This window comes from Mytilus californianus, unplaced genomic scaffold (assembly GCF_021869535.1).
Source record: "Mytilus californianus isolate M0D057914Y unplaced genomic scaffold, xbMytCali1.0.p SCAF_9, whole genome shotgun sequence".
Taxonomy (NCBI): Eukaryota; Metazoa; Mollusca; class Bivalvia; order Mytilida; family Mytilidae; genus Mytilus; species Mytilus californianus.
The window spans coordinates 36927562-36942276 of record NW_026262745.1 but is presented as its reverse complement, the minus strand read 5'-3'; the positions used below and the strand labels follow the sequence as shown (position 1 = coordinate 36942276).

Here is a 14715-nt window from a genome sequence, read left to right as displayed (position 1 = left end):
AGATAATCTATAAATCTGTACCAGATAAGTACTTTTGATGAGTGGTGAATCTGAAAATGCATCAGGCAGTAAAGTATGCTCACATGAATTCTGAAACCAAATTTCAGCAAGCTCTAATTTGTAGTTTAATCAAATGGACTGACAGAAACAAAGACCTAAGGATGGACAAATATAAATCAGTATTATATTTCAGGGCAATGATATAGTTTTAAAATCAAAATTTAAAACATTCTTAAATTTTTATATAAATCAACCAAGAAGCATCATATAAGATAGGGTTCAATCAGTGTAAAACACATTTCTTCTCTAATATAGTATATTAATATTGTTAAACTTTATCCCAAACATCTCCATACTGATTCTTTGCACCTGAAATAAAGAGAATATACTTTGTGAATTAGGTAAAATAATTCTAACATTCAGACTTGTAAAAACAATTCTTTATATCCATCAAAACTATTGTGTGCTTGTCCCAGGATGGAAGTGGGCATAGAGTGGTTTCGGTATTTCTCCCCTTTTTATTAGAAAAAAACAACTCTTTTTTTGGCATAAAATTTCTAAAAAAATATTGCCTCTGTATGTTCAGTGCTATTTTTACCATTACAGACAATTACTCTATTCCAAACCTGGATGCTCCCCTGACCAATAGAAGTTTATTATGGTTTCAATGTGCTATAGGGTTGTTGTATCATTGATATATATCCAAAATAATTCTTTTGTTCATCAATTATCATTTCCGTTCACATTTCTAGATCCATAATTAACTTTGATATACACTTTACAACTAAGGTTTCCCCCCCTCAGGCAAAGTTGACTGTGGACAATTTGGGTTTTCTTTTTAGGCCCCTTATAATTTTTTATGCTCTTAAATGTCTTATCTATTTGGCTCAAGCATATATGATGAAGGTTATTCCAGAAACATGTGAAGTGCAAATTAGTATCATGCGTATTCATCTTTACAAAATAACAATCAATATGGAGAATAACCTTGTCATAGATATCGAGTTAATAATTTTGTAGGCAAGACATGTGCTCATCTACAAAAGACCCATCAGTGACACTCCAAAGAAAAAAATTAAAAGGCCAAATCAAGAAAAAAATTATCTCCTTGATTTAATCACCTGAATCTGGAGAAAACTGTGGTCTTCTACGTCTATAACGTGGTTCCTCATCCTGTTGAGGTTGTTGATTAAAAGAATCATCCCTCTGTGAAGAACTTCTATCATTGTCATTATTTTGTCTGTCGTTATCAGGATATACTGGTAACCTTGATTGATACATATCTTGTCTTGGTAATGGTGTAACCTTCTGTCTACTCATTTGCCTAAGCTCGTCATATGTTACAGATTTTTTAACTGGTTCCTGTGTTTCTTGTGGTGGCTGGTCAGCTGAATAAAAAAAAGGTAACTAGTAAAAACAAATTGTCCTTTGAGTACCAAGATTCATAATAAAACAATTAGCAAGAAATAAGTATTGTCAAAGGCCAATCAAATGAGAAGGTTTTCCTTTCATGAATCGATATCTATAACATCACCCTTGGTTTCTCAACTCCATCCTTGAATTTCTTAACATCTGAAGTCTTTGAAATTCAATTTTATAATAATTATGTATTTTTTTTAAATGAATTGTAATAATTGAAATTTGAGTTTAATTTGTATATTTTAAAAAATTTGAAGTTTTGCCCATTTCACAAACACTTGAAAAGGATTAAATTTACTTTAATGAAGGTTCCTAAAATATTCCCAAGCCACTCCAAAATGCTTCAAATTGATTCTTTAGTGATCCTTGATTACTTTCATCTGAATTTTCAGTGATCCTTGATTAATCTCATCTATATTTCCATGTCTTTTTCTTCATTAAATTTTAAAGGTATTGACATTTTTTTATTTCAGAAATCCAACTTTTACATAACACTTATGTGTTTTTTATCAATTAAAACAAGATTTTACCATGATCTATTGCTCACTAATTATACCACTGCTCAAAATATATGTTTTTGGCAAACAGCACTGAACATCAAATGAACTAAAATATGTCACACTGTATGGCAAAACCAGTTGAAGCTTGGTATTACACAAATCTTTGTAGTTGCTAGGTAAAATGATGAATATTTCATATGTGTGCATGTGTGCGGCAAACAGGAAGTAGAACATATATAGAAGCTATGACTTAAAGTTGCTGTGAAGCAGGGGTATAAAAAGTAGGTACTAATTTTATGACAGAAAAAATGACATTATAAAATAACCTATAATATTAATATGTGAACCTATTTAAGCATTTAAGACATACAAAACTATAACCAGCAAAATTAAATTGAAAATTAAGAAAATTTCGATAGTAATCTCCTGTTCAAACATTGTGAGCAATATCAATTTAATTATTTCTTCTTGACAACAGTTTCAGCCAGATTTGGATTTCGAAATTTATTAGCTTGGCATCATTTTTGAGTTTTTACAAATAGGTCATTACTACTGCTGGAGGACATTTTGCCTCTAGAGAATCACCAGCCCAGTATAATGCATTTAGCTGTACTCACATGAAATATCATTGATGCAGTCATTTTTACTTAATTAAATTAAAAATCATTCAAAACAATAAGGATTTTCTATCCTCAGCCATATATGGACTCCGACAGATTTGGCATAATATTTTTAAACTTTTTGTTTTAAAAAATCTTAAATCTAAAAGTTAAAGTCCCATAACTCTGGAATGACAATCCAGAAATTTCAAAATCGAAAGGGAGCTCATTTTAGCAACCTAAAAAATAGTGTTAAGTTTTTAGGAAATCAATCAAAGCATACATATGAGAGTAAGAGAACGATATGTGCAGAACTGCCTTAAATGTGACGATTAAAGTCCCCTAAATCTGATGGTTAAAGTTCCCTAAATATCAAATGTAAAAAAAAAATATTTTAAAATAGAAACGCAGCTTTTTTTTCTATCAATATCAATGTTATGTTAAAATTTCATGGGAATTGGTAAAAGAAATTTTGAATTATCTTATGATGTATTGATTGATTGACAGACAATGAACTGTTGGACTGCAGTATACCATAAGAATTCCTGTCTACGACAAACATATAAAAACCTAAAGAAATGCATAGTTACCGGTACCTTGTTGGACAAGTTAAATTGAAACTGACATGTTTGTATGTGGTTGTTATCTATGAACTGCATTTTATGCACTGAGAAAAAACATGGTGTTAATGTTATGATCTTTAAATTGAATTGATTCCCTACTAATCACTTACACTGTGATTGTGACATCCTTGAATCTAAGTCATATTGGGGTCTATTATGTGTATCCAAGTTAGCGTTTGTATATATTTCTTCTCCATTTTGTGTCTTATTAGTTTCTGTACTGCTCCCAGCTGACCTGAAAAATATCATTATTGTCAGTGTATTATTTGTTAATTTTGTTTTTATAAGTCTAAAATTTTAATGTGCTGGCAAAACCTTGTTTAAACAATGGTCTACAAAGCACCTATTATATAATTTAAACAACATTTTAATCTTGTTACGGTACAACAGGTGAACAAATTTACTGAAATCTTAAAGTTAAAGTCCCGTAACTCTGGAATGGCACACCAGAAAATTTTCAAAATCAAAACGAAGGATATGTTCCAATTGTCGTAACCAAAGTCCTGTCCTCTTTTCCCCAAATGTGACCTACCGAATTAGACTTATCACCAGGTTTGTACTTACATGAGCAACACAATGGAGCAGTATCTGCTTACCCTTCCGGAGCACCTGAGATGTTTTTGGTGGGGTTTGTTTTGCTCAGTGCTTAGTTTTCTGTGTTGTGTTTTGTATGCTGTTGTTTGTCTTTTGGTCTTTTTCTTTTTTTGCCATTGCTTTGCCATTATAAAAATAAGAAGATAAGGTATGACTGACAATGAGACAACTCATCAAAAGAAGTTTGTTTTGGACTAATGGGTTTGGATGTCCCTTTGGTGTCTTTTGCCTCTTTTTTAAATAAATTGGTTGGTTGAACCAGGCTTAATCATGTTAATAATGCATCAATACATCTAAATAAAATATTGGAGTAATACTTGTAATGCTTGTGGAATATCATCCCTCAAGTCTTCACAGACTTTGCCATGAATTATGCCTTATATTCATAAACACAAAAGGCACAAATATTTAGAATAATGCATTACTGTTTTTGATACTGACTTATCAGCAAGAATATCAAGCCAGCCCACTAGGTCTGTATAAAATAAATTTAAATGCCATTATTCTTTTTATCTACAATTTATCTTTGCAATATGTTTCTTCAGAGAGAATATGAAATTACAGGACTAAATAATAGTTAAAACTCTTTTTATGGGTTTGAAACATTGTGAAAGTTGTTTGGTTGTATGAATGACATCCCATGTCTTTCTTTGATAAATTGGCATGGGTTGACATGAAAAACAGAACATCACTGCATTGTTACATGATGTTGATGCCTAATATTTTTGATGTATCACATCCTGTCCTGAACATAAAAAAAGCATTAGGCAGCAGGATAAAAGGGAAAATGTGAAAGTTGCTGATTAAGGTTTTTCTTTCTCTCTCAAAATTATAATGAATTTTAATCTTTTCTCAACCTACTGGTTTTAGAATTTTAATTAACATGATTGTTTTCTAAGGATATGAGTGATATTTATAGATTTTCCACTGCATCGAGTGTGATTCAATATTTCTCATTTCTTTACAGTTAAATCTTAAATATTTAAAAGACTTGCAAGTCTTGTTTTTCAATTTGAAAATTAAACTACAGTGAAGAAATACCTTGGAGTTCGGTATTTTTGTTATTTTACTTTTTATTACACTCGGTGCAGTGGTTAAATCTATTAATGTCAACTCATAAGACTATTATATCTAAATTTACCTGTGTACGTTGTTTTATTTAATGCCATTTTGTCCCAGGTAAGAGTTGTCTTATTGACACTCTTCCTACATCTTTTTTATTACTACTTGTAACCTCTATGTTATATAGGCACCTACGTTTTAATATTGTATTTATATTGTGTCATAGATCAAACTTATTCATTCAGTGTATGTTTACTTGTTTTTGTTTAAATGTCTTTTTGATCGATTTAAGCCATTTCAATCGATATTTTATAGTGTGTATTTTTATGTTGTAATGTTACACTACTGTCTCAGGTTAGGGTAGAGGTTGGCGCCTGTTAAAAAGTTAAAACCTGCTGCAATTTTATGCAACTGTCCCAAGTCAGGAGCCTGTTATTCAGTAGTTGTCGTTTGTTGGTGTGGTTCTTAGGTGGTTGTCGTTTCTCGTTTTTTATATAGATTAGACAGTTAGTTTTCCTGTTTGAATTGTTTTACACTAGTCATTTTGTGGCCCTTTATAGCTTGCTGTTTGGTGTGAGCCAAGGCTCTGTGTTGAAGGCCATACTTTGACCTATAATTGTTAATTCTTTAAACATTGTGACTTGGATAGAGAGTTGTCTCATTGGTACTCATATCACATCTTCTTATTTATAATTTATATATTCTACATTAACTTCTCAATTCATTCTCTAACACATGAAATAAGCTTTCCTCTATCAAATCTCTGCATAGAGATTTTTACATGCAGTCCATATTTAATAATGATAAAATGTCCCGCAGAATGTGAAACCTGCTAGTATATGAATGTTAAGTTATATATCTAAGATGAATTTATTCTGCATTTTCAAGCATACAAATGTGACCTTAATATAAATGTATCTTAACATAAAATAAAATGCTCCACAGGGCGCAGCTTCATGCGAACCCAGAGGTCGAACCTTGAACAGTTGGGGCAAGTATGGACACAACATTCAAGCTTGAAACAGCTCTGAATTTGGATTGTGATTAAATATTTAACACAGCATAGGTTTCTGACACAGAATGAACGTGGTCTAAGAACTTAAAAATTTGAAATTGGGCATTTATCTATTATGGTCCAATATCCAAAATATAATTACAGGGTTAGATTCAGCATAACAAATAACCCCAAGAAATCAATGGTTGATGAAATCAAACAAAGTTTAATTTTGGATCCTGATTTAGACTTATAAGAAAAAATGGGCCCATAATCAAAAATCTAAATACATGTTTATTAGATTCAGCATATCAAAGAACCCCAAAAATTCAATTTTTGTCAAAATAAACTAAGTTTAATTTGGACCCTTTGGACCTTAATGTGGACCAATCTGAAAACCACCCAAAATCAAACATCAAAATACACGGTTAAATCAGCATATCAAAGAACTCCAAGAATTCAATTTTTCTTGAAATCAAACAAAGTTTAATTGTGGACCCTTGGACCTTAATGTGGACCAATTTGAAAACAGATCGCAAAATTAAAAATCTAAACACATGGTTAAAGTAGGTATATCAAAGAACTCCAATAATTCAATTTGTGGATGAATTCAAATAAGGTTTAATTTTGGACCCTTTGGACCTAAATGTGGACCAATTTAAAAACAGGGCCCTAAATCCAAAATCTACACAGTTATATTCAGCATATTAAAGAACCCCAAGAATTCAAGACTTTGAATTAAACCCCATTGAAATTGGTCAAGAAATAAGCAATTCACTAGTAGACACAGTATATAAAAAGTTTTGTGTTTGATCCCTTTTTCCTAAATGGTTAAGGCCATAACCGTCAAAATCAATCCCAACCTTCCAATTTTTATATGGAACCTTGTAGTACAATTTCATAGAGATCCATAGACTTATACTCAAGTTATTGTCCGGAAACCAGAAAATCCAAGTTTTTTGGCCCTTCAATCCTAAACGGTTAGGGCCATAACCCCCAAATCAATCCCAACCTTCCTTTTGAGGTATGGATTATTGTGGTACAATTTCATAGAGATCCATACACATATACACAAGTTATTGTACTAAAACAAGAAAAATGCTTGGTTTTTTATTCTTTTTGGCCCTTAATTCCTAAACAGTTGGGACAATAACCCCCAAAATCAATCCCAATCTTCCTTTTGTGGTATGGAACTTGTAGTACGATTTCATAGAGATCAATACACATATACTCAAGTTATTGTCTGGAAACCAAATGTCTTTGGACGACAACAACAACGTCATACCATTATACGGCTGCAAAAATTTTGCAGTTGTATAAAAATGATAAAATAATTGGACTGATCTTCTTTAATCTAATCCTATAAGTTTAAAATATGATCTACCACATCAAATGCTAAAATCCCAACTCCAAAAAATGAACATTTGCATAACTCAGGTAGTCATGACCAGAAGATTTATTGGAACATTTTGTAAGTGTCATGTTTTATCCTTACTTTATCTTGTTTATTGGATTATTTAAAACATACATATAATTTGTTGTATCACATGTCTTTAAACAGGATGTCTATGAAGGTTGTTTTATTACGTCATGACACTCTGACTTTAATCATCAAACTTTTCGACTTAAATACAATGTAGTCTTTAAAAATCTTTTTTTCAGGAGACTGAGGGGTTGTTCTAACCCCTAAACCGCTTGGCTATAGATGTGTAGCACAAATAAGAATTGTCTTTTCTTGTGTTTCAGTCAGTGTTTGTACAGTTTAAACATACATAGGATATCTGATACCGCACCTAAGAAAGGCATATCATAGAGCTGTTATTGGTGGTTGATGAAATATTTCTTTTCCATGGTGTTAAATCATTTAATTTCTAAATTGTTTCCATTGTTGGTTGTCTTTCCAGAAACAGCCCATATACAACTTTTTGATGATACTGTCAGAAATTAAAAAGTTTCAAGGAAAAAAAACTTGTATTTCTAAAAGACTAACAAGAGTACACACATTTAGGAATGAAACAGTAAGAATCTCATCAAATTGGGACCGGAAATAAGTTTTTGACAATTTTATTAAAATTAGTATTTTAGTAGGAATGTGCAAGTACTGACACAATTTTGACCTTGACTGTAGAATAGAAAATATTTTGAGTAAAAATGTATATTCATAATGCTAGTATAAACTTAGGCATTCAAAAAAAGTATTTGTTAACTGTTTTCACAATTTGAGAAGTCAGATAAATTTCAACAAAGTATTTGAAAAAGATGTAAACGAAGCCAGACCCGAATTTTTCAACTCCAGGAAAAATTGGTTTAATTGAACAATTACATCAAATTCAAAACTGCAATTTCATCTTTGTAAGAGCTTTGATGCTTAAAAAAAAAAAATTCTAAAATTCTATTTATTTTGTGTAAACTGTATGAAAGTTTTGTTAACATTCTGAAGGAAAGAGATATGCTATCATGAGTTTCATTTATTAATGAAAATACAAATGTAAAAGTATAAATTTTATCTATATTGATTCTGCACTCATCGCAAATTTTTGGCCTCAAGCATAACTGATGAATACTAGAAACAGTTGTGATGGGCAATGTTATAGGGATATACATTTATATTACTTGTGGATTTAAACAAAATATAAGATGTGGTATGATTGCCAATGAGACAAAACTCCACCAGAGACTAAATGACACAGATGTAAGCAATAGTCCAATTTCATTTGAAATTTTGAAAGTTATATGATATCAAAAGCATAAATATCAAAACTGTTGACATTTTTAGTAGAGTCTGAATAAATCCATCTGAAATCATACTTTTTAAATGTCAACAAGCAAAACAGTTTATCTGTATGATCTCATGAATAATATGAAAGCTGATAAATTATGAATGATGAATAGATGTGCTTACTTGTTCTCAACTGTTAAATCACTGTAATGATAAAAGATAATTCCGAAATATTATAATGATGTCTGAGAAAGAAAATGCAAAACTAGATAGTAGAAAAATAGATATTAATTATGTAGTGATAAAATTTAGATCATTAATCATTTTTACTTTAAAGCAGATTTCCTATGGCCAATGTGAAAATTCTTCATGATATGGTTGATTAATTGATTAGCATTTGCTTAACACATGATATAGACAATTAGTTATTTTTTAGAACTACATATTTCTAGTGGTTATCTTATTAAAACTTATCATTTTTTTTTTATTGTAGACACTTAATAACAGGATGGACAATAAGCCATTACCTATTTGATATTTCTTACCCATATGTCATGTATGTGAGGGTCTAGATAGGGGATCTTTTTTTTGTATTCTTTAATTTTAATGCCATTATTCTCTAATCTTTGTTTTTTCTTTCCCATTATTCTTTATTCTTTTGTCCTTTATTCTCTTTTTTTTGCAATTATCTTTTATTCTGTAAACCCAATCTAGACCCTCATTTGTACTTGGGTCAAACCCTAATAAGCCATAATTTGCTTTAACTTACCCATATGTACTTTGGTCAAACCCTAATAACTTTTCGCCTGTAACTGCTCGTGCCAAATTACTGTTAGGCAATCGTTCTACAATTCTTCGTTTACAAACAGGTATAAAGGAAGCCTTTCCAATAACATATCCTCCAAATAATGCACCTAAATAGTATATGGAAAATACTAAATGTCTGTTAACTTATCATAAAAAAAATTTCGGTGAGTGTTAACCTCATCAAGTAAATTTATCATGTGTTGCAAACAATCAATGTACTGGTTATATTTTAATGATATACAATTTTTGAACTGAAAATTATAGCACCACGGGTCAGAAATAGAGAACCGTGCTAAGACTTATAGGACAGCGGTGCTTTAAGGGCCTGGAGAGCTTTTTGGGAATTTGGCAGTATCTGCTAAATTTATAGAAGATTTAGAGTTTGACTTATTGAGTAGATTCCTGTCTATTGTTGGAGACAATATGTTGACCTCTAAATGTGTTTTTTTTTGTGTGTTGTAGGGTTGCTGTCTCATTGATTATAATAACATTTCAATGTATCTTAGCAAAAGTATATATATATTTCATTTATCCTGTTTCATATTTTGTTGAAATACATTTCTTAATTAAAGCTTTAATGACATTTTCTTTTTTATTCTGATTGTGAATTTGTGCAACAAAAAAAGTTGGACATGTACTGACCTCTTAAATGTTTCTATTATTGAAGACAATATATTAACTGCTTTATGTCTTTGGTTTTTTTTTGTGTTGTTATGTTGTTATCTGATTGACATATAGACAATGCAGTATATTTTTTTTACCAACTACTCCAAGGAAGCTGCATACAGTTTTTTGTTTGCTTTAATTTAGTCATTTTGAATTTAAATCTGTTTTTCAAATGGATTTAACTTTTTTTCATAAAAAATAAGACATTATCTCTGTATGGCAGAATTTAAAATCATAATAAAATATATCTAGCTTTTCCATGTTGGATAAATTTGAAAAGTGGGAATAAGTGTACATGTGGGATTGTAATTTGTATTTTCAATATAAAATCTGACATTTTTTCTTCTATTTATTATTGGTGTTTAATTAGCATGTATGAATACTTACCAAAATCCTTCCATACTGACCATTTTACAAAACCTGAAAAAACAAGATTTCAAATATATCAGAACATATGCTAGCATAGTAGGAAACTAGGCAACATAGACCTACATTATAGTTTAATGCATCACATTTTATACCAAGTCACTTAGATTTTTTTAATATAAAAAAAGACAGATGTTTGTTTTGAAAATTTGTTTAATAAAATTATGAAATGGATATCAGAATAAAATAAAGTAGTGCAGTTGACATGCCCATTTTTTATCTTGTTTATGTGCATCGGCCTGTTCCATGTCAGGAGCAAGTTATCCACTGGTTGTTATTGTTTACTTTCTGTTCACAACTTATCCCTTAAGGACCTTTAAGATCAATTTTTATCTGTTTTTGGTGTCAATATTTTATTATGTAAGTTCATCATCAAGAATGTTTTCAATATTGATTTATAAATATTTTACCATTTAGCTTCAATGGTTATATAATAATTTTGAACTAGACAAAAATTAACTAAACTTACTCCATAATTTTTTTTTTTCACTGTATGTTCAGTAAACCCAAATACATTGTTTTGTACCTGTACTTAATTGGACTATCATACCTTTCTGCTGGGCCATACGGAGACCAATAAAACATCCAATACTTAAAGGAAGACCTGAAAATCAATAGAAAATAAATATCTTTTTAAGTGGTCAGTCAAAGAATTGGGAAAAGTTTTTGTCGTACAAATGTGCAACCTCAGATGTACAAACCCAGTCCAATAATTATTCAATTTTAACATTCTTTAAAAAAAAAAATAGTTTTTTTAAATCAACTTATCAAATCATGTTGCCCTACAATACTTTTATCAATATTAAAAAAGCCAATAATCATGAAAATGTTACAATAAAGTATTAATAAGTACATGATGCAATCTGATTAAAATACAGGTCCTGTGTCAAGGCTTTGCTTACAAGGATCTGACAATGCTCCATTCTACTTTCTGTTCTGGTAATTATTACAACAGCCAATGGTATTCCTGCCTATAAATTTTTGAAGGTGTGTATCATTATGACAAAACCAGAGGATCCCCAAAGGTCTATAAAAATGAAAGTAGAACTGAGTGCTGTCAGATCCTAGTAAGCAAAGCATGGACACAGGATCTGTATTTTAATGAGATTGTACATATTAATGATTCTTTCCTATAATTTTTTTTGTCTGGCGTTATGTTCTAAGCAGTCAGAGATATAACTCTATAGGGTTATTACAGAAAATAACTTGCGTGTGTTATTACAGATACTTTCATGAGTTGTCTACTCTTTATTCCTTAAATTTTCTAAATCTGCAATAACATATGTTTGTTATTTGTAAAATAAATCAAAAATATTTTAATTTATAATGGGCTCTAGGGAACTCTTGAGGCTTTGCGCAGAAACTAAATGAATAGCCTTGATAATTAATTTTTTAATTAAATTAATACATTTTTGATTAACCATGGTAAATCAATGAGACGAGGCTTTTAAGGGATAAACTGAGCTGTAATAACAAAGCTTAGTTATTAAAGGAATGTAACTTATTATATGAGACACTTGGGAATTACTGGGAAGCTTGCGCAGAACCTCATTACATGCTCTTGTCATTATTTCTTACAATAAATTTAAATACATTGTAATTAAGCATGATGTATGTCTGAGAAAATGCTTTGGAGAAGCTGTGATACCACCGTTTAGTTATTACAGGCATATTTCTTCTTTAATAACATAGGTGTACTATGCAAAATTGGCAAACTATGAACTGTTATATCTTTGTATAGTTAAGTATACTTAAAGACAATAGTAATATCAATAGAACTTGGATGCATTTTAACTAAACTAGTGATGTATATTGTCCCTTTGAAACATGTAACATACATATGTTATCACAGTTCTTTGATTTTTTAGTCCACAATAACAAATGTATGTTATTTTTCTGTAATAACCCTATAGAGTTATATCCCTGACTGCTAAGTGAACATGTGAATTAATTCATAATCACAAATTATCATCTCTTAATTAGTGGTTTAACATACTTTCATGTATATAAATATTCCAAATAAAAGGCAATGCTATAGTTCTTAGTAAAAACTGTCATGATTGTGTGCTATAAAGCTCTGGCGTCTGAACTGTTTATGTATAAAATAAATATTTGAAATGCTATTCTTACTTCTCTGCCAAAAAGAATCCTTTCTACATCCATACAAAAGTTGTTTTTCCTCTTCTGATAATGTCTGAAAAATAAATAATTGATAGTTTATTCTTTACGAAATTGAAGTGTTAAGACTGCCATTTTTGTTTAATTGTAATGAAATAAGGGTCCAACTCCCTCAGGAATGCTCAGGTAAGGTTGACCTAACATGAATTCGGCTATGCTTTTTATGCCCATTTTGATTATATGGCTCCTAATGTTTCTAAGTATTTATACATCCCTCGCTTTCATATGTTTAGGTTTGAGTGAGTGTTCCTGATGAAGGTAAATCCAATAAATGTTTTCATTTACTAGCACTAAGTCATTACCACTGCCAATTGACAGTTAGTCCCTGAGGGCATCATCAGTTTAGTAGTCGGTGCTTTGGTACTGACATAATTTATCATGTTTATTACATACTATTTTTAAAATTTCGTTTTAATAAATGAGAAAACTATTAAGAAACAAATGTTCCAACTCCCTTAAGCAGAGTTAACCTTAGATGAAATTGGCTATGCTATTTAGGTCCCTATTGGTAATATAGATGTAACTCCAAATGTTTCTACATACCTGGCTTTAAATTTTTAGGGTTGGGCATTCCTTGTGAAGGTAAAACCAGGTTAGGGGAGGGTTGGGATCCCGCTAACATGTTTAACCCCGCCACATTCTGTATGTATGTGCCTGTCCCAAGTCAGGAGCCTGTAATTCAGTGGTTGTCATTTGTTTATGTGTTACATATTTGTTTTTATGTTCATTTTTTGTACATAAATTAGGCCGTTAGTTTTCTCGTTTGAATTGTTTTACATTGTCATTTTGGGGCCTTTTATAGCTGACTGTGCGGTATGGGCTTTGCTCATAGTTGAAGGCCGTACTGTGACCTGTAGTTGTTAATTTCTGTGTCATTAGGTCTCTTGTGGAGTGTTGTCTCATTGGCAATCATACCACATCTTTTTTATAAGCTCATGGGATGCATATAATTTATCTTGGATTATTTTCTTTTAATGTGATCGATGACAAATGTAGAATATATAGACAAAAGAGTATTATTCTTAATTTGTAAAATAAGCAAATTCAACACTAGGCTTCCAGAGAAGGAATTTGAGATATTGCCCATAGGAAAACAAGAAAACAGCATATATTTAGCTTATAAGGTCAACAATGAAATATGGAGCGATAGTATGGGACCCTTCACAATTATAATTGTACAATGTAAACAAGCTTGAAAGGATTTGGTTGTGTAGCTAATATGCTCGCTAAACTGGAACTTCAAAACCATCTAGAAGACACTGTTGTGCTCGCACCAAACATACATGTACACCTTATCACTATTTGTCCGCCATTACTGGACAACACAAAGGTTCCTGTAAATTTTTTAAATCATAATAGAAAATGTCTGACACCACAAAGGAAAAGTGATTGTTGTATGACGTAAATAGTTCAAGTGGCGCAGATTCCCAAAAAGCGATACTTTTATACACCTTATCGCTATTCCCGGCTGACCCGAGAATCTGTCCCGCTTGAACTTTTGACGTCATACAACAATCACTTTTCCATTGTGGCGTCAGATATTTTGTATTATGACGTCAAAATTTTACGGGAACCTGTGTGATGTCCGGTAATGGCGGACAAATACTGAAATAGCGATAAGGTGTATTGAGAGCTGCTCCCATGCATCTCAATAAATCTACAAAATAAACACAATAACACCTTACAGTTTATTCCTTGTGGTGTCATTTTGAACCCTTTGAAAATTAATATAATACAAATGATAACTGAAAATTTATGAATTTGAAAATTTATGTAACTTTGTTGTGAACACAAACCCTAGGATCATCCATTCGCATCCGCTGTTGCTGATCATAGTGTTGATTATGCATTGGTGGGGGTTTTCTATGATCGTAAGGTTCATTATATTGTCTGTAAGGTGGTGGGGCTTTATAGTCTTCTTTGCTGTCCATATTAAATGACATTTCGTATGTCAGCTGGGGAGCAAGGACACAAATTATTGGCGATTATCTCCCTTTCAACAATAAAAAAATTAAATCAATTCCTGTACAGTCAGAATTTACGTATAGTTCCTGGTTTCAGATCTGACATTAAAATGATAAAACAATTTGTAAGATTAATGCAAATATTTAAATTTACAAATTTAATC

At 31.0% G+C, this 14715-nt stretch overlaps 1 protein-coding gene across 2 annotated transcripts; it reads right to left on the bottom strand.

Moving 5' to 3' along the window:
• Positions 1-220: 220 nt before the first annotated feature.
• LOC127714081 (OCIA domain-containing protein 1-like) lies at positions 221-14575 on the bottom strand. 2 transcript variants are annotated; one of them, XM_052220029.1, is made up of 9 exons: positions 14384-14575; positions 12540-12603; positions 10960-11013; positions 10371-10403; positions 9280-9424; positions 8694-8714; positions 3252-3376; positions 1122-1388; positions 221-369 (listed from the first exon to the last, which is right to left on the bottom strand). In XM_052220029.1, exons 1-9 carry the CDS (start codon positions 14528-14530, stop codon positions 329-331), a joined length of 897 nt encoding a protein of 298 aa, XP_052075989.1. In that variant the 5' UTR covers positions 14531-14575; the 3' UTR covers positions 221-328. The 2 variants fall into 2 exon arrangements, with proteins under 2 accessions (XP_052075989.1, XP_052075990.1); XM_052220030.1 differs by lacking the exon at positions 8694-8714.
• Positions 14576-14715: the final 140 nt, after the last annotated feature.